The sequence below is a fragment of the Carassius auratus genome, chromosome 13 (assembly GCF_003368295.1).
Source record: "Carassius auratus strain Wakin chromosome 13, ASM336829v1, whole genome shotgun sequence".
NCBI lineage: Eukaryota > Metazoa > Chordata > Actinopteri > Cypriniformes > Cyprinidae > Carassius > Carassius auratus.
Window position 1 is genome coordinate 25,927,388 of NC_039255.1, and position 25,683 is coordinate 25,953,070.

The 25,683-nt window shown below is 37.9% G+C and overlaps 1 protein-coding gene across 1 annotated transcript in view; it reads right to left on the minus strand.

Moving 5' to 3' along the window:
* LOC113113126 (uncharacterized) overlaps positions 1-25,683 on the minus strand; it is a 69,173-nt gene that overhangs the window by 39,855 nt on the left and 3,635 nt on the right. The window contains exons 4-5 of the mRNA XM_026279308.1: positions 24,763-24,810; positions 24,588-24,626 (exon numbers count right to left, since the gene is read on the minus strand). Of these exons, the coding sequence (XP_026135093.1) occupies positions 24,588-24,626; positions 24,763-24,810 (87 nt within the window). The remainder of the gene's footprint in view (positions 1-24,587; positions 24,627-24,762; positions 24,811-25,683) is intronic.

Here is a 25,683-nt window from a genome sequence, read left to right on the forward strand (position 1 = left end):
AACTCTATCAGGTGCTTTATGACGGAAAACGCTTTTTTCAGCTGTATGATGTCTGATTTACATTATATTATTATATTTGATTTAAATGGTTACTGTGAATATATTTGGAGAAAAGCTCCATGTTAGTCGCTGAATGGGGCTACATGATTTGCTTTTGATTTTTAGGTGATATTCCTTGGTAAATGAATTATAACCAGTGCTCACAGAAAAATAAAAAAAATAAACACATAGTTTAGTTATTTATGCAGTTTATTTTATTATCAAAGCCTATGTGATAAAACCTGAGGCTAAAAGCTGTGATATTAATGTTGTCCACTAGAGAGAGGCACAGGATAAGGCCTATTTGAAGCTTCTTTATAAAACATGTCTGTGCACGTTTGTGTGAAACAGAGCAGTTTAATGTGACGTTCAAACTCTATCAGGTGCTTTATGACGGAAAACGCTTTTTTGGAAAAAAAAATGTTGCATAGTTTGTCCAAGGCTTCTTATTTGAAGTATGTTTCATTTTTATTGTATAAAAATAAATATAGAATATAGAATTCATTTAGATATTAATTATACACTATTTGCTTAAAGTTGTCTTGTGTTTAATGTGTAATACAGCCAATAGTTTATGATTGTTTTAAGTTTGTACATAAAGAAATTATTAATTCATCACAAGACTTGTACTGGCAAATGACTTGTTCTCAGGCCTCCATACACACAGACAAACACATGATTATAATAGAAGAACTTGATACATAAATGGCTATATTCACAGTGATTATACTTGACTAATTTATATTTTAAGAAAAACCTTCTACAAAGGTGGGACTATTCTACCATATTGCACGTTGCAGTTTCTGCCATTCATAAGTAATAGAGTGAACCATCTTTGTGTTTCTATAGTCTTTGATACAAAGCAGTGCTGCTCATCTTTCTGTTTCTGTCCCCCGCTTGTTACTGAGAAGAAACATGTTCAGATCATTATCAAGAATACAGAGACGAGAGACGCTTCTAGATTTTTCCTCTTTTATTCTGTCAGTCAGTAACAGTCTGTTTGTGAGACACTGAGTATTAGTTTTATGTAACAGCAGCGGCTCTGAACATGTGACCTAAAGCACACTTCCTATTGGCTGGTCAGCTTTTTCACAATGCAATGAAGAGATTAGAACATCTCAGTTAAAAATTAATAAACAAAATCTTCTGCTGACGTGATGAACTGAGACCTCTTTGTGTTCCTAGTATAATGCAGACATGAGGAGATATAGACCAGTCATAGTGGCCTGAGTGATATGTGTTGTTTATGGAAACCTGTATGAAGAGTGAGCAGACACAGACTTAACAGAGTTTCTCGGCTTCATTGTCTCTGATATTAAAGTCTGCATCAAAACCTCAAGACTTTCTCAGAGCAGCAGCAGAAGCCACCACAACAGAAAGTGCAGTGCATGTAGCGCCCTCTAGAGCTTCATGACCTAAACCTGAACTAGTGATTTATTACACAAATCATCTTCATGACGTGTCACTCATCTGAACTCTCACATGATTAAATGTTTCTTTCAGACCTGATGACGTGAACAAGAAAGATAACACAGAAGCCAAAAAAAAAAAAATCTGTCATTTTCCTTCAGTGTAAAAAACGATTGAGATGTAAATGAAGATTTTAAAAAAGACGTTTAAGAATCAAGCATTAGAAGCACAATAAATCTAATATAAATTATTCTTTAGGTTGAAATTTTAACAAGAACCACACTATTCTACCAAATGTTTATTTAAAATTAAAAGTAATATTATGCTTTGAAATCATTATGATGGGAGAGACAGAATACAGAACACATAATAGAACATAAAATGTTAATTTTTTTAAACTAACTTTGTTCTTTAACAAAATATCAATCTTCATCTTTATAGCAGAACAATCTTCATATTTACAGTAACAATATATTCTGAAGCAATATTTTCATTGTTCTATCAAGTTTTACTCAAATCGGCACATTTTTATTTATCTTTACAAATGCCGATTTCTACAAATGCCTAAATAATGTTTTGATGTATTACAAATGAAACGTTGAATACAGATATTTGAAATGATTTAAATAATAAAAAGATACTTTAAATGTAAACATTAAAACCGCCAGTAGGTGGCAGCAAGTCACTGTTGATTCATTCATTCAGACACGAAACCAGTGTTGCCAACTTAGCGACTTTGTCGCTAGATTTAGCGACTTTTCAGACCCTCTCAGCGACTTTTTTCCAAAAAAGCGACTAGCGACAAATCTAGCAACTTTTTTTGACAGACCTTATTTAGTCTCTGAGACTCTCCGGTACTGCAGCACGAGCTCTCTCTCTCGCTCTCTCTCCCAGCGTGCGCACACGCCTCTCTCTCTCTGCATCTGCGAGCAAAGAGGAGCACTTTCAGTTAAAAAAAGATATTCTGTTGCTTCCGAATCTATTTTACATACAAGTATAGCCAAAATCACAGTACTACCATTGTCTTAATCTTTTGTGTTTTTGATTTCATTAGACAATGTCGTGAATAGGATTTTAGTGCAGAGATTAACATCTTTGAGACCTGGTATGTAGTATTAATGGAACGCGTTTCAGTCATTATAAAATGAATTCCATTGTCGGACAACAGAAACATTAACATATAATAATAAAAAACGTTTTATTGAGAATTTTGGCTGCATTAAAATGCAGTACATGAGCACAGAAAGGGCAAAATAATATGACGCACTTACGTCATGAATATGCTAATTAGCATATGACGTCATCTAGCGGTATTTAGCGACTTTTCAGGCACGGTTTAGCTACTTTCCATTGAAAGAAGTTGGCAACACTGCACGAAACACCTTGGTGTTGCTCAGAGACGCAGAACAGCCCTGTGTTCACTGATCTCGATTATAGATCAGTCGCTGTGGCTTTGTTTGGAATTGTTTATGTTGTCACAATAGTGCAAACACAGGCAATATGGGTCTCTTAACTTCTAGGCTAGTTCACTGAACTACTGTAAAATAAAATAAAATAAAAGATAATTTTTGGAGAAAAAATCTGACTCTTTATGTGAAATTGATTAACTATATGAAGTGGTATAAATATATACATTTTCTGCCCCCATGTCTTGAATTTGTGATAATTGAATGTATTTTAACTGAATCATGCAGTGAAAGAGCACACTGTAAATGTGCACACGCACTTGACTTCAGGTAATGCGCAGTCTGTAGGTGTTTTGAATGTTTTCTTGTTGTTGTTGTTTGTTTGTTTGTTTGTTTTTTGCATCGTGAGAATATTCAGAAAAAAGCTCATTTATCATGGCATGTTACTTATCTATATCATGTTAGGAATAAACTAAACATTTTGAATGTTACCTCAGTGTGTTTCTTTATGTGTGCTGTTTTGCTCATTTGTTTTTAAGTCTCTCACAAAGAGACAAACTGAGCCTCAACAGCGCGACCTTGACACCAGAAATACACTCTCCATTATCAGTCTCCACTTACACTGAATGTAGGCTAATGAAATTAGAAGAATCATTCTCACAGTTCAATGCTTCACTGGTTATTTATTTATTTCTTTTGTCACTTATGTGTTAATCAGGCTAGGTCTATTTGTCCAGTCGGGGAAGTAAAAACAAAAACATGTTAAACTTCTCCTCTTTGCCCGTCTTCTGAAACGCGTAGATTTTCACAAGGCTCATCGCTCTGAAAAGCAAGGTGTGCTCTGATTGGCCGGCTATCCAGTGTGATGTGATTGGCTGAATGCCCCAAGTGTGAGACGAAAATGTTACGCCCCTTAACATATTGTGAAGCCTTGTTTGGCCGGAGCGACGAGACATTGACATAAAACCCATTATAAACATGATATAAACATGATTTCTAGTCATGTTTTCTTTTGGAAGTAGTTTCTCTTTCACAGTGAAACACACAGCGTCTATACGACATGACGGCAGAGGCAACAACAATACTACAACGACAATAAAAGGTACGCCTTCTTTCTTTGTGTGAACATCTGGGCGGTGTTATGCAAATCTTCCCACATACTGACCTAGAGATGTGGGGCTTGCTAGAACGGGCCGTTTCAGGGGGGTGTGGACGAGTGTTAACTTTTAGAAAGAATATCTCTGGCTGCCAGAAGAATAAGTGCTCTTCATGTTTAAATTAGCAAATGCGTGAGTAAACGTTGTGCCAGTTTGAAAATGCTGGCCAACGCATCACGAGGAAAAGGCAAGCGCATCCAGTGTAACGCGAAAGGTTGGGACCCTCTGGGGGGATGCAGATATATTGCTCCATGTTATATTTATATAAGTGTTAATATTGGAGACGATAAGTTTTAAAGGCAGTTTTGACAATTTACGTTTATATTAAGTCCACAAGTCGAGAATGCCAATGTTCCAGCTACTCAACATTAAATTAATGGCTTAAATTAGTTCGTGGAGCTATGCACTCAATGGTTTTAGCCATTTGTATAACATATACTTTATATATTTTTTTAAATGCAATGAATTTTCAAACAGCGGGGAGCAATGTCTACAGCGCCAGCAGAGTGCTTCGGCTTCTTTATCGTCAAAATGTACTTCATAAGAGAGGCTCGACTCGAAATTATCAGACGAAGAGAGGAGGAAATTCAAAGGTGAGTTTTATGCTTGCATTTTACCTTATAAAAAATGTATAACACCGTATCTACACTGGATGCGCCAAAGCGACTGTTAAAAATGATTTAAACTTTGTGTCAGTCCGTCATAAACAGAACTCGGCAGGAGTTTACGGTCAGGGATTTGTTGTGTCGTGCTGCACCGCATCCACTGTAGACAGCATCGCTTATTATAATGGATTCTGTAGTATTTTGTCACGCCGCGGCGCTCTCATCTGGTGTAGACACGGTATAAGACACAGCCACCCATTCACAAGTTTTTGAGAAATCTTGTAAGTAGTAAGTTACATTGATCATACTTATACAACATGTGTGTCAACAATGTGAAATTACCAACCTGTCCTCCAACCAATACGCTTGTATAGGTCGTTTGTCCAAATCCCTGAAATACGACCCAGCAGAGCGTATACTACAATTGCGCCCCTATAGGTAAAAGGTCGTTTTCATATTAATGTTTTGTACTCTTTCATTTGCCCTCCGGTTTGCGTTTCGTGTAGCTCAGTTAGTAGATTATTGCGTTATACCTTGATATGTAATCATGCTATCATGGGTTCGATCCCAGGGAACAGACGTGCGCGAAAATGTATATGCTCAAAAATCATAATTTAGCATGATTTCTGTGAGGGTTAGGTTTAGGGGTGGGGTTAGGTGTGGTCATTCGAACGAATAAGCCACCTACAGTAGTAAAATATGTAGGAAATACTGTGAGATCGGTGTAAAACGCCCACACATTGCATTTAAATAAACGTGCATTTTGATTGGTAATGATGTTATATGTCAATTCATGACGACAGACGCAACGCGAGACTGTCATTATTTTTACTCCCGCTAGAGGGCGCTTAACTTTAAAACGTAAATATAGGTCGTAATAAATGCTTGCACAAACGACCTATATGGTCGTTTTTTGTTGGAGGACAGGCTGGAAATTACTCAATATTTACAATATCCGTGAATGATCGGCAGCTGTGCTATCTGTTTTGTGATATATCATGTGATTATGGATTAACCTTATGACAAGTGTTATAACATCTGTTTGTAATATAGACACCGGACCTTGCAACAGCTGCTTTATAATATATCATGCTTAGCTGTTGTACTGCGGATGCGCTATGACATCTGTTTAAATCAGACTGAAGGGTCCACATGTGCTCTTAGCCAGTAACGTACCATATCATACTAGCATAAATACAGTCAGACATTTCTGTGTAAAATCAGAAAAGAGCTGTGAAAAATACATAGACATGGCCGCTTCATACTCATCTAAAAACACCAAACATCTCGCCCGTCGTAACTGCCGCCGAAAACGCAGAAAAAAGATGTTTAATGTGCAGCTAAGAATACTCTACATAATGTGCTTAATAACAACTTTGAAGGGGACCCTGAAAGAAGCCCGCAAATCTGGCAAAATATACATACAACAATGGCGCACCTATGACCCGGCGTCTCACCTGGTAGGAGACAACCCGGGAGAGTTCGGCGGATTTGCCCGGCGTCTTTCCGATGAGGAATGGTTGCGGTTTGAAGCAGAAGAAAGAGCTTTCCGAAAAACCCTAGACACAAAGCTGATCGACGATAGACAGAGGATAACATATACTGGAACAGACCCGACACAGTGGAATAAACTCATGGCGATCCTAAACGGAATATACCACAAAAACGGCACGTTTTCTGCGCATCATCGAAACGGAAGACCTTACGGAATACCTCTTCTCAAATACACAGTGAGGATTCTTAACAAACTGCCGAATACTGACAAACCCCCAACAGACAGAACACCGGAGGCTCTGACAGAGTGGATAGAGAAACAGTTCCGCTTTATGCGCGAGGTCATTCAACCAGCGCTCAACAGAACAGCGAGAACGCAGCAGAAAAGGCTCCCCAGAAAGGTAAGCCGTGATGAAATTGCATATCTCTGGAATAACAACAGGACTAAAGCTATTAGAGTCATTCTTAATAACAGTACCTTCACAGAACCTCTGCCAAGCATGAATGATACAGAGCGAGTTTATAAATATTACTGCGATAAAAACCAAGCCGACGCCACCGGTGAACGCCTCGCCACGCCCCCCTGGCTAGATGCGCTAGAGTTAAATCCCCCTACTGAAACACTGAATACCTCACTGTTTACATCTCAGGAGGTTTTAAGGGTGATTGAAAGCCTACCAAACAACAAGGTGTGTGGATCTGATGGCATTATATATGAAACACTTAAATCCACAAAACAATGTACATGTACGGCACTAACGCAAATATTTAATGTTTGTATGACCAATGAGAAAATACCAGATTCGTGGAAAGGAGCTCTTATTCACAGAATTCCGAAAAAAGATAATATACCTGACAACCCAGCAACATGGAGAGACATATCTTTACTCCCTACTATCTATAAAGTTCTTATGAAATGCATTTTGAACCGCATCCTGCCATGGCTCTGCGAAATGAACATACTGTCGGAAAAACAAAAAGCTTATATCAATCGTCAAGGCATGAACGAGCATGTTTTCTGTCTGAAAACAGCAATCTATGATTTTAAGCATGAATCCACCAAGTTTTATGCAGTTTTTCTAGACTTCCGTGATGCATTCGGCTCATTGCCACACAGCGTTATGATTAAATCTTTAGATGAAATTAACATACCTACACCGTATATCAACATAATTAAGGATATCTACAGAAACTCCTTTATCCAGGTGATCTGTGGAGACCAACTGACTAGACCAATCCAACTATGAACTGGCATCAAGACAGGCTGCCCATGGAGCGCAGTAAACTTTATCCTAGCCCTTAACCAGTGGCTCAAATGGCTGTGCCTCTGCTCCTCCTCGCATATCAGATCGCCAAACCCTGTCCAGGCCTATGCAGACGATGTTCAGGTGTCATCCAGGGATGAGAAAGTGATTAAAACCATGCTCTCTCATACTGATAAATTCATGCGGTGGTCCGGACTAGAGGTGAAAAACACCAAGTGTGCTGTGTTTTACGAGAGACGCAGTGGAGGTAACAGGTGGTATCAAGCCAAGAAAGACAAGCCACCCTCCTTTTCCATCATGGGCAATGAAATTAAAGTGTATGCGCGCCATGAAACTTACTGCTATCTCGGACACCGGTTTAACATCGCGGGTGAATGGGAAGAGCAAATACACAAACTTAGCAGTGAATACTGCACAAGACTGGACATGGTGGACTCATCCCCCCTCCCTGTTGCAATGAAGCTACAGGCCATAAGAGAGATTGCCCTTTCCAAAATACAGCATCTCTTCGCAAACATACATATTCCTAAATGCATCTTAAACGAGCTGAATAATAAGACTGTAAGGCTGGTAAGACGCTGGATAGGACTAAATACACACTCGACAAGAGACGTGCTGTTCCACAGGTCCAGAGAGGGAGGGCTGGGCGTCCCTCACATAGAGTGGGTGTATACTGCCGCCAGAATAAGCAACCTGTTAAGGATGCTAAATAATGATGACGCAGCCGTGCGTGAGCTTGCCCGAGCCTCACTTTTACTACATCTAGGGAAACGCAAGGTCCCTCTTTGTATATTAGATGACGCCAGCTTCCTTGGGTTCAGAAGAAAACCCAGTGGAAAATTGGACACCAACACACCAGGCTTCGGTGTGCGCTCGGACTGGCTGGACCTGAATGACCTCTGTAACCGTGCAAACATCCAACTGCGCTGGAGAAACACAGCAGGACAGTCGGTGGAAGCCAATGAGAACATCTGCACGGATCCAACCATCACGGCAGAGGCAACCATTACAACTGATGACAACATTCAACTTCTTGATACTCAAAACATCAGAAGGACAATAATCGACCACTTTCACTTGCGTATGATACAACACTGGACAGGCTTACGCCTACAAGGACAACTGGCCTGCCTGCCCTGTGCTGACCAGAACCTATCACACACAGTTTTGAAAAACACAGCCCTACAAGATGACATCTACAGATTCACAATTAAAGCTCGTCTTCAGGTACTACCAACAAAGTCCAACTTAGCAACCTGGTTTCCATCTGCACATGAGCCGTTCTGCCTGCAACATCACAGCCAGCAAAGAGAGACGATCGCGCACATCCTTAACGGCTGTTCTGCCTATAAAGGACTGTACATCGCGCGCCACGACCGTATCGTTGCACTCTCAGCGAAGGAGCTCAGAGACAATGTCAGCCATACCACAATCCACTGTAACGAAAAGATCAAGACAGACTGGATCCCCCTTCCACATGAACAGTGCGTTACATTGGAAACCGCCATAAATCACTTACCAAATACACCGGATATAATTGTAATTAATGAACACACCAAAGCTGTTACAATAATAGAAATCGGTTGCTCTTTTGATGCCTACATGGACACCTGCTATGCTTCAAAACTGTTGAAATACCAACCATGGTACAATGTTTTTAATAACTCTGGCTACTCTTGTAAAGTTATTGCCCTCATTTTTGGTAGTTTAGGCCATGTGCACAAGTTGTGTGTAAGAGGCCTGCAGATCTGTGGACTACATAAGAACAAGGCCAAAAAACTGACGAGATATTGCTCTATATCAGCAGTAATCGGTAGCCTCTACATATGGAGGCGCAGGTGCCACCTTTACCCTTAATGTGCAAAATGGACTGAGATATTGGTTGCTGTTGTACATCTTTCTGTCAAATTTGGATTAAGCCATGATATATGCTTATCTTTTAATCCAAATAAAGAATTTAAATGTGAGAGAGTGGGCATGTTTTTGTGACATATCAGGACACAACTCTGTATAATGACATGGGTATGACACAGGTATTACAAGGAGAGGGTGACTTATGAGGACATAAGCCATGTCCCCATTTTTCAAAACGCTTATAAATCATACAGAATGAGTTTTTTTGAGAAAGTAAAAATGCACAAAGTTTCCTGTGAGGGTTAGGGTTAGGAGTAGGGTTGGTGAAGGGACATAGAATATACAGTTTCTACAGAATAAAAACCATTACACCTATGGGATGTCCCCACTTTTCACAAAAACAAACGTGTGTGTGTGTGTGTGTGTGTGTGTGTGTGTGTGTGAGAGAGTGTGTGTGTGTGTTTTGGTGGATGGTGTGTCCGCGTGTCTCTGGTTGTCAGCTGTGGTTAGTCGATGGCATTTCTTCCCATTGTCTTCTAACCTAAAACAACAACATGAACACATTCAGTAGTGTTATGACTTTAAATGTCTAGGACTGTCATTTATCCATTGACAAAATATTTGTAAAGACTGTTGACAGTTTGGATTTAGACCAAGCGGTCCGAAATTTAGCGGACATATGCCTTTTTGCCACATATAGGCGTCTCAGTGTGTATTTGTACCATTTGGAAATTAAATATTTCATCTGCCAGTATTATATACGTTTAATCATTTAATCTTTACAAGCTAACGTTAGCTTAGAAAGTGTTCACATAGCCTAACGTCAGCTGCCGCGCGGGACAACTTCAGAAAAGGTTTAAAAAGGTAAACTTCATCAAATTTAAGCATTAGGAGATAAACAGTAGTTACGGTAGCTATAATGTCTAATAATATAAAATAATAAATAAATTTTTTGACCAAACAAAAGCGAAAACTCAAGGCTGTGTCTGAGGAAATCACCGGATAACTGTTAACTGTCACTAACGTCTGAGCGTTGCCATGGATACATGCCCTATAGTGACGTCATTCGGTCATGTGCTCATTTGATTGACAGCTGCTTGGATCCTGTCTCCAGTGTGGCTATATTACTTCTTTATTAGAGCTCTATGTAGTATAGCAGTCTTAAATGCAATAACTAAAATAAATTATCTCCTAAATAACTTTTCTTGTAGGTTTATCAACAGTTTATACAATACAAGTTTATTTAAATAGCACAAATAAACAGTTTAATCCGTAAATGAAAATAATTAATTTATTTGTCTTACCTGTGTTATTTTTCACTTTCTTTTCTTCGTGTTTTCCTTGGCATTCACTCTATATAACATTCTAGTAGAGCTCCTGGGATGCAAACATATTTTCTTCATTCATGCATAAACCTAATTGTAGCTATGTTCAAAGGCATCATGATTTGGATGTTTAAATGCTGAAAACAGACTCCTGATTTAATTACATTTTTCATTTACTCCTATGATATAAGTTACTCCTATTTTCTTTTTCCAGAAATTAAAATTATTAATTTAACATTAACTTTATTTTACAATGTATTCAAATCTATATAGTAAAAATAATAATAATAATATCAATCTGCAAATCAAAAATATTTTATTTTGCAATCTGTTATTATTACAGTATATGTGATTATTACATAAATAATCACTTAAATAAACCAAAATAGGAAATAAAACCGTTATAAAAACTAGTTTTCTAAACTACGTTTGAGTTTCGATTCTTAGCACCTGACGTCTGTGATTTTCATGTACTAATTCGGAGGGGTCTAACATCTCCGTGTTTATTACAGAGGTGGGAGGGTCTGTATTTGTGCATCTGTGTGCGTGCATTGCATTCATTCAGAATGATTGCCTTAGTATTATTACACAATAAATACTAAATTGCTAGTATAGCAAAACCATGTTAATGTGTGGTTCCTTTAGTTTAACTTGTTTTTCTTTTTTTATTAAATGTACACACAAAACACACAAGGAAACGCGTTGTGAAATAAAATATCACCGGCAATCACAGACATTCGCATTCGGACGGGATTAGTTTTCTCAGAGGATCACTGATTTTGCTGAAAAACGGTAGGTAATTTGCTCTGGAATTATCACAGAGGTGGTGTGTGAAAAACACAGACGTGGCAGATTCGGACAGGATTAAAATCACCAAGTACGTCTGTGAAACGCAGATTTCTCTAACGACCCCCTGTAAAACTAGTCCCATCCGAATAGGGCTATATTCTGTGTCTTCAACTCCAGAAACATTGGTGTCTCATATTTTAATGTATATGTGTGAAAATATTCAAATGTAACTGCCTTTGTAATCATTAACAATATCACAATTAACTGTAATTTAATTACAGTTTACATTAAATTAACAGTTTACAGCTACATTTATTTTGCAATTAAATTACGTAATTTAGTTACATGTTACTGCCCAACACTGGTCAGGTCTGATGATAAAAGATAAAAGATTTTTCAAGTGTTGGAATGGAAATGGCAGATGAGTGACGAAACAGGGACGTTCAGAAACTGTCTCAGACGAATGTCCTCCGAACGTCCGCCAGTGAACGTTATAAAGCGGACGTACTGTGAACCTAAGTGAACGTTCGAAAAGTCCGGGGGACGCCGCCTTTTTGCTGGGTAATTGCGTTAAGACCCACTTGTTTTTTAAAAACTCTTCTAACAACTAATACAAATGCAATAAAATGTGAGACACACGCTTTTCACACACACTCATGCCACACATCCATTTTCTCACGCACAGAAAAATCACAAAGCAAAGAGGACAATGAGATCAAAAGACTAGACAGAGCAGGTTAAAAAAACTCCGCTCTCAGATTCTGTCAATTTTATTACGAAATTAAAACAATAAATAGTCCTCCACTCGACCAGGAACTCTGTGTAATCCGTATGGCCGTAAACATGGGCAGTCAATATGCAACAAAGGTTTGTGATTTTCAGAAACGGTTTTATTCCAGGCCTGTAGTTTTGTGCTGTTGTTAAAACAGCCAATCACACAACACGCTCTTACCGGCATCACTGGACAGCATATGTATTAATGGTAACGCAGTAAAGCATAACGCAGTAATGGCGGCACTGCTTTACTTCCGTGTTTCGCCGGATTTGTGTATAAGCGATATATTCAAATCGTTTAGGTGTTCATGTTATATACATGAATAAAGGGTGCTCTACAAGTTATGTCACCTCTTTGTACGTATGTTAATATGTTCTGTACTTTTATATTTGTTACTTTTACCTAGTAGAATAATAAGAAAAATAATAATATATACTAATCTTTTACGGTTTATGACATGACAGCGTTTTTTTTTATTCCCCCCCAGCAATTTGCACTAGAGCAGTGGTTTTCAACCTGTGGTGGGCCGCGGTGGTATTGCAGGTGGGGCGCCAATTATTTTCTGTTCATTTCCAGTCCATTCTAGGGCTGTGCGATTAAAAGAAAACGTCCTAAAATCACGATTTGAGCGTGCGCATATGCCTAACTCCAGGTTCACACACTGTCTGTGATGCGCCTTTTTTCTGAGCCAATGTTGACGGATCAGAGCGTTCTCACTGCGGTAAAAGGCTAGAAATAAAAACGTGCGAAAATAATTCATGTCTAACACATGAGCATAGAGTGAATTTGTTAGTGAACAAGATGCAGTTTAAGTGAGAGGAGACACGTTTTAAGTGTGCACACTCTCTCCTCGCAAAGCAGCGTGTATCTGAGCAAGCACGACCGGTTTTGTGACAGAGCAAAGGAAATCTGCGTGCGAACAGAGAGATTCGCACTCGTGCATTATTTTAATGTGCTTTTGCGTTATTTATGCGCTCTCACTGCTGACTGCATACACATACTGTATACACACTGCAAACACCTGAGGCACCGCTACAATTAATGAGCTCTATGAACAATGCATGGCAAAAAAGAAAAAAAAGTCCCTGTATACAGGATTTTATTTTTTTATTTATTTTTTTTGCCACAAGTCTATACATTTTTTTACATCTTCACTATAGTGATAATTTTGACTTATGTCTGTTCTAGAGATGTTACAACTTTTTGATAAAGCTCTGATTGGTTTTCTTTTGGAAATATGTTTCAAATTAATCCTGAATGCATTTATGACTGTAAAAGCACAATTGCAAAATTGATCAAAAAAATCGTGATCTAGCTTCTGAGTACTAAGTTATTAACCCAACAATAGCGGGGTCAGTTAAATTTTTTGAAGTGGGCCGCGCAAACATATGTGTTTGGTTGTGTGGGCCGCGAGTTGAAAAAGGTTGGGAACCACTGCACTAGAGACATCCACAATCCATATTTTGAGGGTTTCTGCCTTTTTGTTCATGTTTGTTTTACCAATGTACAACTGAAAATGTAACATTCCATACATTTTAGAAAGTTAACCTTATGTTTGTGATATTTAGCGGTGAAAAATAAATGAAATGGTAAATAAATTATTAAAATAATACCTCAACCAGAATTTTATGTGTTGAATTTTGTATTTTAAGTAGTGCTGTCAATCGATTAAAAAAAAAATAACTAATTAATCGCACAATTTTTTAAAATTAATCGCGATTAATCGCGATTAATCGCAATTAAAAGACTGAAACTTTTTGGATATGTAAATGTAAAATGTAAATAATTAATGTAAACTCAAGACAAAGAAACTATTTAAATTCAAAATATGATTGTTTATTGGAATTTTTGTTTAACTTGTAACACAGATTTTCTCATGTAAACAACATACCTGCAATAAACCATCAATATCCTCCAAATTAACTGTTGGCTTGAAAGCCATATTTATTACAGAAATAAAAACACAGGCATGTAAGTACCATTTGAATTTCAAAACAATCAATGCCAATAAAAAACAAAAATGATTTCCATGTTGAATTCTAAGCGGACTGCAAAAAAATGCCAAAGTATAGTCATTGCCAGTGCTTTAAGTGGGCCAGTACGCACCAGTACTCAGTACTGCCACTTCCAAATATAGCTCTTGAGCGTACCGCCACCTCTCCGTGCGCCCAGAACGTGCTTGTAGCGTAACGGTACGCTCATTTGGACATCTGTTTTAATAGAGGTTTTAATCTTTTACCTGCACTGCCGATTTTCAGAGCGCCCTTCACAATGCAAGCTTCCTAATTCATCCCACCCAGAGCAGAAACTCCATTACCCATTCACCCTTAAGTTATACAAGTGAATAGCGCATGTGTCGCTTTTCCCACTGTTAAGTGTCAACAACTCAACGTGGCCGGAGAAGGTGTGTGAAACTCGTTGTGAGTTATACTAAAGCAAAATCTTGAGTATTTATTGTCTGATAAACATTAAAAACTGTCTGCGGAGGTTGAGTCGTCCTGCAGCCCCCGCTGGCTGTTCATTGGCTGCAGCATCTTTTTTCTAAGTTCTAAAAAAATACCATAGACGGCAAGGCACAAATTTAGATATTAATTTATCTAATTAATCTATAGCCTATGCACAAAGACAATATGATCTTTTTGTCCCCTTTTTGTTTTAAAGCTTGATGAAGAGAGAGAGAGCGCAAGTTGCTGCAGCTGAGGAGGACAGTGATGCACGCGTACAGGAGTGATTGACAGTTCGCGGCACTGTGTACAAAAAATACTCCGCTACACAATTATTTTGTTATTTTCGTTTAAGCTTATTAACGTTAGCGTTACAGAAAGGTCTGATTTGCGCACTGTTACAGTTATTATTTATTTTTTTTTAAACAATGACATTTGAGTTCATGATTTTAATGTTGCTGTTTCTTGTGGCAGACTAAATGAAGAGTAATGTTTCTTGTGGCAGACTGAAGAGTAATCCGGCAGAGTTTTATACTGAAACTTTCCGTCTAAAAGTCCTTCCTTGGTCTTATCCATATTTCTTTGCACGTTGAACACACATAGGCCACAACTGGAAATAAAAAAAAACTGCAACCGCGTTAATTGCGTTATTTTTTTTTAACGCGTTAAATATTTCAAATTAATCGAATGCGTTAACGCGCTAATTTTGACAGCACTAATTTTAAGCAAAATAACAACATATACAAATAAACCAGTGTAAAATAATGAAGAATAATTTCCATAAGTTTTGCTTTTGAGTAATAATAATAAACACATCTTACACTACACTGAAAACACATGTGACTGCAAGTGCAAGTGACCGTAATTGTAACAGTAAAAACACAATGCGCACACACACACACACACACACACTTTACTCTTCAAGACCTCCATCTTCTGTGAAGCAATCCCAGCTACAGTAGCCAGGGTGGTCATCTGAGGAGTAAAACCCCAAAAGCACTACTTGTTGTCCATTTTCCTGGTGACCAGCCCCACAGCCTTTGTGATGCTGGCTGCACCGAAGGCAACTGCACCTAGAGATGATGTAAGGCTTTCTGTACTTTAGATAGTGATAGCGTCTCTTTAAATATCTTCACTGCACCTGTTCAGTATAAAAAAATAAAATAAATTAATGTTTCAGTCGAAGGTTTCATGTTAAGGCAGGCGTACACGGTGCGAATTTGGATGGTCGGAAGATCGTATGTCCACGCACACGTCACAAGTGAGTTTATCTGAAAATCATACGGATGAGGTGATATACAACACGATTTTACAACCTGCCAATTTCCGAAGCAATCGCATGAAGTTGATAGGCACGTTTGACCAGAAGCAGCGCTGCACAGAAGGATCACTGTATGACATTAAAGTACCGCGAGAGCGATAAGAGAGCACATATCCAATGCATTCGAATCACTCTCACGGTACATTGATGTCATACAAGTGATCATTCTGTGCAGCGCTGCTTCAAGACGAACGCGCCTAATATAACTGCTCTCCCTCTCTGACTGCATATAAAATATTGATAGCTACGAGCCGTGACTGTTTTCTACACGTACAGGTTATTTTTCAGCAACAGGAAACAGGGACGTCTGGTCACCCTGTGTGTGTGTGTGTGTTCTTGTATATGGTTTATAAATATCTGATATATGTATTACAATGTAAACATGGTTTATGAGGACAATTCCTGTGCCCTCTTAAACCAAATGGCTTAAAAAAATACAGTGTTTACTTGAAATTTTAAACATGCATTTTTTCTTGATGGATAGAGGTAGTGTATGGGGATAGAATATACAGGATAGAAAATAAGTTAGGTCTATGGAGAGTCCTCTTAAACTACATATGCGTGTGTGTGTGTGTGTGTGTGTGTGTGTGTGTGAGAGAGAGAGAGAGAAATCAAAAGCATGGTATACGTTGCTAGAAACATCATACAGCGCTCGCTGTTCATGTCAGACTTCAGCTTTTATAGGAGAGATTTAGGAGTTTATACTTCTGGTCAATAGTCCACATTCACCATGGCGCTGCCGTCTTCGTCTTTCTTCTTCTGTGGTTTTCCTAGTTCGTGATTGGTCAACTTCAGATAGATCAACAAATCGGATGGTTCAACCCCACACATGTTACGAATTCAAACCAATAGCTCACAAACTTCTTAGACATGTTTAAAAATGATCGGGAGGTCGGGAAGTGCTCATAAGCCACTCTGCTCGGCTCGTAATTCCTCGCAAATGATACGAGCCACGATCATACGAGCATACACGATTTACACACAATGCAAACTTGTACGACAGCAAAAATCGCACTGTGTACGCCCGCCTTTAGGGAAATGGAAGAGAGTGAGATTACTTAGCCTAATTGTTATAGCCACAAAAAACAAGAGGGTCAACCGCACTTACCGAAGTCACTATCAAGCCTCCTGTTAAATATGCTCCTGACTGACAATGATGTTAAATCTCTGTCATGAACAATTACGTCAGATGGGTCAAGTTTAATTACAATACTGACATTGCGTTATCATTAAAGGGTTAGTTCACCCAAAAATGAAAATTATGTCATTAATAACTCCCCTTATGCTGTTCTCTAATACGCATTAATCCACAAATGACTTAAGCTGTTCACTTGTTTAATGTGGCTGACACTCCCTCTGAGTTAAAACAAACCAATATCCCGGAGTAATTCATTGACTCAAACAGTACACTGACTGAACTGCTGTGAAGAGAGAACTGAAGATGAACACCGAGCCGAGCCAGATAATGACTCGTTCACGAGTAAAGAAACGTTTCTGTCAGATGCGTCTGATTCGTGAACCGAGGAGCTGATGATACTGCGCATGTGTGATTCAGTGTGAAGCAGACCGACACACAGAGCGTCTGAACTGAACTGATTCTTTTGGTGATTGATTCTGAACTGATTCTGTGCTAATGTTATGAGCGCAGGTAAACCGAAGGCTTGAATCAAGGGCAATCATCGCAAATGACGCCATTACGTCGAGCGCAAAAGAACCGGTGACCCGTTTTCTTCAACTAGTTTAATGAATCGAACTGTCCGAAAGAACTACTGGTGATCCGAACACCGATGCAACCAGTTCTTCACTCGTGAACGAGTCAGTCTATTGTTCGTCATCTGGCTCGGCTCGGTGTTCATCTTCAGTTTAGACCAGCGCTGGGTGTGTTATACAGTCTATGGTTAAAGCCTTTATACAGTTTTTTTATTATTATTATTATTGTAAAAAATTACAAACATTAAAACATTAAGGCAGTACACTTAAAATCATAAATACAAAAAAATTTATAATATTAATAATATACACACAGAATGTTTGCCAGGGTAACTGCAGTCTATGGTCTCATGAGATGACTTGGTTAACTCAAACCCGAAGACTTGTCAGATAAGAGATGAAGTGAGCTAATCACAGACTGAAGACCCAGGTAATGAATGAATTAAATAAATTAATCTTTTCTGTTTATTATAGCATTATAGTTTTGTATTGTTTGTAGTGTGATCAATGTTTGCGTAAGTACTAATGTTAGTAGACGATAGGGAAGTAACACCTGACATTTTAATTATATTTGATCAAATGAACAAAATGACACGAAAAATGATAGTGTTCCTGTAGCTCAACTGGTAAAGCACTGTGCGAGCAAGCGCAAGGTTGGGGGTTTCGATTCCCTGGGAACACATGATTTGTAAAAATTGATAGCCTGAATGCACTGTAAGTCGCTCTGGATAAAAGCGTCTGCTAAATGCATAAATTTAATTTAATTTTAATTTTTAATATCACTGTATTAGTACATTAAACTATGTTAAAGGCTGTGTTGCAAGGTTATTTTTTTAATGAATTTGTGCAATTTGCTTGTTGGTAATAAACATTTAAACTGTTATCCATTGTATTTTATGTTGTTGGGTATCACAAAACGGAATATAATACGAAAAAGTAGGTACTATCTTACAGCAGTCTCCTTTCCCCCACAATGCATTGCATCACATCACGTTGGGGAGAGAATTTACCAAAGCCCGCCTTGAGAGCATTGAAAGTGACTAGAGAGACGAGTAGTAGACGAGAGTATTCAGATAGCGCAGATTATAGATAAATATATATATATATAGATAGATAGATAGATAGATATATAGATAGACTACATATATAGATAGATAGACAGACAAATAGATAGAGAGATATCGACCAACAGCGACCCAAACGCACTCACTTCCCTACAGCACAAGCTTTCCAGCGCAGTTTCCATGGGACAGCACCCACACAAGCACCTGCCAAACACAGCGACAGACACACGGCTACGTTTGCAACAACATTTCCACCGGAGGAAGAGATAAATGCTTAGAAACGGCCATATAGTTGCATGATGCTTTCTATTTCTAGATGACAAAGACAAAGTTTACCAGTACTACGACACTATGACAAAGGTTACTGGTACTTACCTGAACTAACATCATGATCACTGCCACTAGATATAAAGAAAACGTAGATTTTTTTTTCACTTGGTGCTACTCAATGAAAGTAAAAAAATAAATAATAATATTAATATATATATATATATATATATATATATATATATATATATATATATATGTGTGTGTGTGTGTGTGTGTGTGTGTGTGTGTGTGTGTGTGTGTGTGTGTGTGTGTGTCGTTATTGTGCACTGCTGCTCGTAAACTAGCTCCAGTGCTCATTGCTGCGATGCTAAATGGTAGCAACTCACCAGGACACTTCACCAACTCTCCACTCATTCTCCTCGGACCATGCATAGGCTTTGACGGACATCAGTTATTGGCAATTCCTCATTTGCCCTCTCACGGCTTGTTCGATCGAAATTACATGGCTGCAGGCCATCATACATGTTGGTTCATGCCACCTCTTCAGGCAGGTCTTTGAACTTGTAATCACTATTTCATACTACTACATACTTCAAACTACTAATGACTTTGTACCGTTCCAAACAAGTTACGCCAAACTTTCTGAGTGCAAGGAATTGCAACTAGATTATTTATTTTATTGCAATGTTACATTGACCTAAATTCGTTTTTTCAATGTGTACCACTTGCATAAACACTGCATCCGCAGGCAGTATTATTTGTAGGGGCTGCCATCATTGTTTCGCGTGCTGTGTGACCTCTGAACTCGGAGTACATTGATCTAGTACGAGACACGAGTTCACGGGTGGGAAGTCACGGGTTTGACTGCCGTTCCAGTGCACTTTCACGGGTTTAAGGTTGGAAAAACACGGGTTACGGGTTGCCTACATACTAGGCTGAGGCTACCTTTCCTCCACTTCTCCCCAATGTGACATCATCACCGAGTTGCATAAAGAAAAAACGGTAATACCAAAAACTTAAAAAATAGGTCTTAAAGACCATTTTTGAGAAATGTTAAAAATGATATACATACCTTGAGTGATTTATGTACCCATTAATCGAAAGTGGTGGTTAACCTGCAACATGGCCTTAAAGTATTTTTTTATGTTAAGAGTTTTAGAATGTTCTATGGGAAAAGGCTTATTGTGTTATTAAACGCGTTGCATTCATATTCAGGGCTCATCTGATTTCTTATAGATAGTATAATTTATTAGTATGATGTTTAGTGGTTTTGGTCTGTTAATATCACTGTCTTAGTACATTAAGCCAAATTAAGCGTTTTTTTACGATAAGCGTTTTAGAATGTCCCCAAAAGGTGCAAGAACTGCTAATGTTAACTGTATGTGCTGTTGTTCTATTCTGTAAACACATGTTTGGTTGTAGACAGCTAAAGCTAAAGCTAAATGATATTATTAGGCTAATAGGGGTGGGCGGATCGATCTAAATATCGATAGTATCGATGCCATCACTGGTATTGGTATCGGATCGATACAATTGGAATTGAATCGATATTTTAATTTAAATATCTCTCATCTACGTTCATTATACTTTGCTCGTGTCTTCTACCTCTACAATCCTGAGCAAACGCTGCTTTCACATCCTGGCCCACTTTGCTACTCCTCCTGCTGCTCTGCTATGAATCGTTGTTGTGTCGTCACGTGACTCACTGACACAACGTGCCGAGGAGCAGCAAAAAGAGTGAGCAAAGCCAATGTCGAAGCTGATAGCACATTGAAGTCCAGAAGGGGGGCTCAGGGAATATAATTGCACAGGTATATTTGTTCTTTGTCTGTTCTTCAGTAATAATTGTGTGCACTTTATTTTCATTTGCTTTTAAAACCAGAAAAAAGGGAGAGAATTTTTTTTAATTCTTTTTTTTTTTTTTTTTAAGGCTGTAATGAATTCATTCTACAGTGCCTAATAACTAATACATTTGTGGACTTCAATACATTAATAAAAATATTGGCTAAATAATTGATCATTCATCCACCTCAGAAATAATGACATAGACATATTGCACTCCCCTACACAAAAGTTTTATTTATTTTTTTCAAGAAAAAAGTATCGTATTGGTATCGGATCGATACCAAATTTTGCAGTATCGCCCACCACTATAGGCTAACATTAGTTGGACAAGTTATGGGGTTAACTGGCTAACACCAGGCTGTTGGTGAGCCGGTTTCTGACCAGTTTTTACAACGGTGCATAATGTCAACGTATTGGGGTGCGATAAAGTTATTCTTTAAATGTCACGCAGCTACTTAGTCGAGCGACCACGTACATGACAACCCATCTTGTGAGCGCTGGTCGGTCCATCCTTTCCCTGCGCTGCCCAGGCTCTGTCCGCCTGTCAGCTCTATGACACCAGCAACGGAAAATGACAGTGAGCCCAGCCCAGCTCCAGCCGTCAGAGAAGAGTCAGCTCTTATTTTGAAAAGGGCTTATTGAGGGGGCATGACATCACATTGAAGCAATACCCCTGATTGGCTGTGTGCAGAGGAATCTGAATGCCCTGTGATCTGCAAACACAGATTCAACACTTGCATGCTGAGCTTTGCACAGAATGTGTAAGAATGTCTTTTTACAGTGGTTTGAAAATACAAGTTAGACCGTTTTTGTTTGCAAATTGTGAGGAGGGCATTTGTAGATTTCTGCAAAACAGCTGTGCCAAAATTCTGAAAACAAATCCAACACAATCTACAAACAAATAATGACTCTCATGCGCAGACAAATCACTTTGCATCCATTCAATTCTGGTTGTCAAGTACAAGTCACTGTTTTCTATTTGTGAATCAGAAAGAGTCTGTTTGTGGATTTTTTATCTATTAGTTAATCTTGTTTTACATTTGCGGATCATGAGGAGTTTGTTTGCAGATTTGGAATCTATTTACAGATTGTGTTTTACATTTGCAGATTTTAAATTTATTTGTAGATCTTGTTTTGTGTTTACAAATTGTAATATGCATTTTTGACTCCTAGTCTCTTCATTTTCAATGATTATGGCATTATTTTGTCACAACAGCGAAACAGTGTCAGAATCCTGAAAACAACAGTGACACAATCTACAAACAGAACATGATGTTCACCGGAAACAAGTCACTTTACATTCATTCAAATTCTAGTTTTCACGTACAAGTCCCTGATTTCTATTTGTGAATCAGGATGTTTTGTGTTTACAAGTTGTAATATCTATTTGTGACTTTTAGTCTGTCCATTTTAAATGGTTTTGGCATCAATTTACCCCCATACAGAGCTGTTTAGAGACAGCTCTGTATGGAACACTCTGCAGCTGAAGAGTGTTTAGAGACACACAGAGGTACCTAGCCTAATACACACATGATCTCTCTCTCTCTCTCTCTCTCTCTCTCTCTCTGTGTCTCTCTCTTTCTCTCTCTCTCTCTCTCTCTGTGTGTCTCCGTCTCTCTCTCTCTCTCTCTCTCTCTCTCTCTCTCAATTTTCAATTCAATTAAATATTGCTTTAATGGCATGAATGTAAATACAACATTGCCAAAGCTTAGTGTAAATATTGTTGATCTAAAATCAGTCTTTGTCCCCTTTACATTTCAATCACAGGGCCACATACCAGTTGTCTTGTCAAAAATCTTTATTGTCATATATATCAGGCATAGGAGAGAAACTTGTTGTATTTGCCAGCTATATGTTCGTTTCTCTGGGGCTTTTAACAGTAATCATAACTTATTTACCCCTGACCAAAATTCCTTACAAGGTACAGAAACATGTTGGTTTGTTTAAAATAGAATGTATACTTCATGCTTACATCAGTTGATATATTTATACATGCATCGGTGGAACAAGCCACCCTAGGCATCAGTCGAACACGTTACATGTACACATTCTGGTATGATCAAAATGAGCTCTTCTCCCTGTGTCTGTCATATGATCCTAACATCTTCATGCAGACTTTAACTCATGCAGTATATATAACTTCATCATGCACTAACACTTCACAAATACATATAAATAATATTACAATCATAAATTTTTTGGTCTACAATATACAGTTTAGTAGTTTTATACTGCAAGTATACTCATAAGTTTTCTTTAAGTGAACTTTACATCATACTGTAAGTATACTACTATGTCCGTATTTAGGGTTTAATGTGTAGATATTTTGTTATATGAATATCTGAACATACAAAACATTAAAAGAAAGCTTGTGAAGAAATGTTTTTTATTTTAGCATCATGCATTATATTTTTAAACAGTTTAATGTGTTTCATAAGAAATAAAGAAATAACATTTTGAACCAAAAGTTGAAGAAGACTATGAACTGGATTCAGAATGATGATCAAAACGTAGATGGGGTCGATCAACTCCCCAAAGCTTGACTTAATTATTACCTCTTCATCTGTTGATCATTTTATTATATATTTCTATAACGTTACAGTTTTCTTTATTTACTCTCAACAAATGTAAGTGAAATGTGACAACATGCCCATATGACAGCTTAACATATTATCTGATATAATATATACTGTGACCTCTGACCTTTGATTTATGTCCTGTGACTGATTTATTGTCTATTGTTCTTCTTTATGCTGCTGAAATCCAGAGCTTTCTGCTTTAGATCTGAATGATGTTCTGCTGGAATCATCTTCTCTTAATAACATGGGATGCAATGTATATTTATGTGCCCCCCCCCCCCCCCCCTCCCATTTAATAAGACACTGACATATTTCATTAATGTTTTTTTGGGATGCAGAACTGTGTGTAGAAATTACCTGTTGGGAACACAAATGTATTATAAAGATACTACTCGAATTTCAAGTATATTTTTAAAGCATTTCATATAGGGCTGTGCGATTAATCGAAATCATAATAAAATCACTGTTTGAGTGTGTGCGATTTCTAAATCACTTTATAGCATGATTTTCCACGGCCCTGACCTCCTGCAGTATACTGTCTGATCTTATCATGATGCAGCGCTCCTTAGTGGAGCTCGAGAACAGAACAGAACAGACTGAGCCTAACTCCAGGTTCACACACTCTGACTGTGATGTGTATTTTTTCGAGCCCATGTTAATGGATCAGAGCGTTCACACTGCACACGGTAAAATATGAGAACAGAAAAGATTAGAAATAGAAAGGTGTGGAAATAATGAATATCTAGCACATGAGCATAGAGAGAGTTGTGAGTGCACAGGACACAGTTTGAGACGAGAGGAGACATGTTTTAAGTGTGTGCACTCTCTCCGAGCGAGAGCAGCGTGTATCAGCGTGTATTTTCTTTATTTTTTTATTTTTTTGCATATGTCTAGACATTTTGTTTGACATCTTTACTTAGTGATTATTTTGTCTCATGTCTGTTCTAGAGACGTTACAACTTTTTGATATAGCTCTCATTGGTTTTCTTTTGGAAATATGTTTCAAATTTACACTGAATGCATGTATTACTGTAAAGCAATTATGTGTGTGTCAAAATCGTGATTAAAATCAAAATCGTAAAATTGATAAAAAAAAAAGTTTTTTTTTTTTTTTTGCCCATATTGCACAGCCCTAATATAATACTACATCTTTTCCACCTGGACAGGTAATACACAAGATAACTCTAGCATGATGTACTGCACTGAATGAGAAAACTGTGATGATGACGGTGTACCTGTAGAGTCTGGGCCTGCTGTCTCTGGTTTACCTGGAGCTGTGAAAGATGAATGTTAGTTCAGATGAATCACATGTAGAATATGATAAACATATTTTAATCAGTTAATACACAAGATAACTCTAGCATGATGCACAGCACTGATATGATAAAGACTGTGATGATGACGGTGTACCTGTAGTTTTCTGAGAGTCTGGGACTGCTGTCTCTGGTTTATCTGGAGCTGTAAAAGATGAATGTTAGTTCAGGTGAATCACATGTAGAACAGAGATCTCTAAAGTGTCTCCAAATCATTTTCTATACTGTATTTTCCAGTTTCCTTTTTTAAATTATCTGAAATGTGCTGATTTACTTCTCAAAGTCACTTGTATAATACACAAAACGGCTAAATAAACCGTAGACACTTAAAGTAGGCACTGGAGTAGGTTTTTATAGCAATATTTCTGTGTGTGTGTGATAGTATTCACTGATGGTTTTGAGATCACGGTGAACATAGTTTTGAGGTTTGATAATCAGACTTTATTTATTTTTTTCCTTAGTTAACCTTTCCCTGATTGATTTTTTAATTTTTTTTTATTTTATTTGTTGTTATTTTCAAAATTATTATTTTTTCATTGACAGAAAGAGCATGATGAAATTGTTTGCTTAAAGGTGCGGTGTGTAATGTTTATAATGATCTATTTACAGAAATGCAATATAATATACATATCTATGTTTTCTTCGATCTTAATTAACGCACATCCTGATTATTTCACCACTTATAATAGTAAAGAAAATATTTGTTGCAGAATGCTGAACACATTTACAGTTTATCATCGATTCAGTTTTTATAAAGAGCTCTATGTTTTCTGGATGAATGTTTTAGTGAGGATTGAGCTGTGCTGAACAGAATTATCGAGCATCACAGTCCCACCCACAGCCCGAGAGAGCTCTGGTGCTGGAAGTAAATTTCCCATTCATTTCTCCCATTGACTTTCAGGAATCCGTATCTAAAGAGTGTTAGAGCATGTGTGAGGATAACCAGCTACGGCTGAACTCATAAGCATACAACATATCATTCTGAGTGAAAAAAGTAAGAGGAAATCCCAAAAAAGTC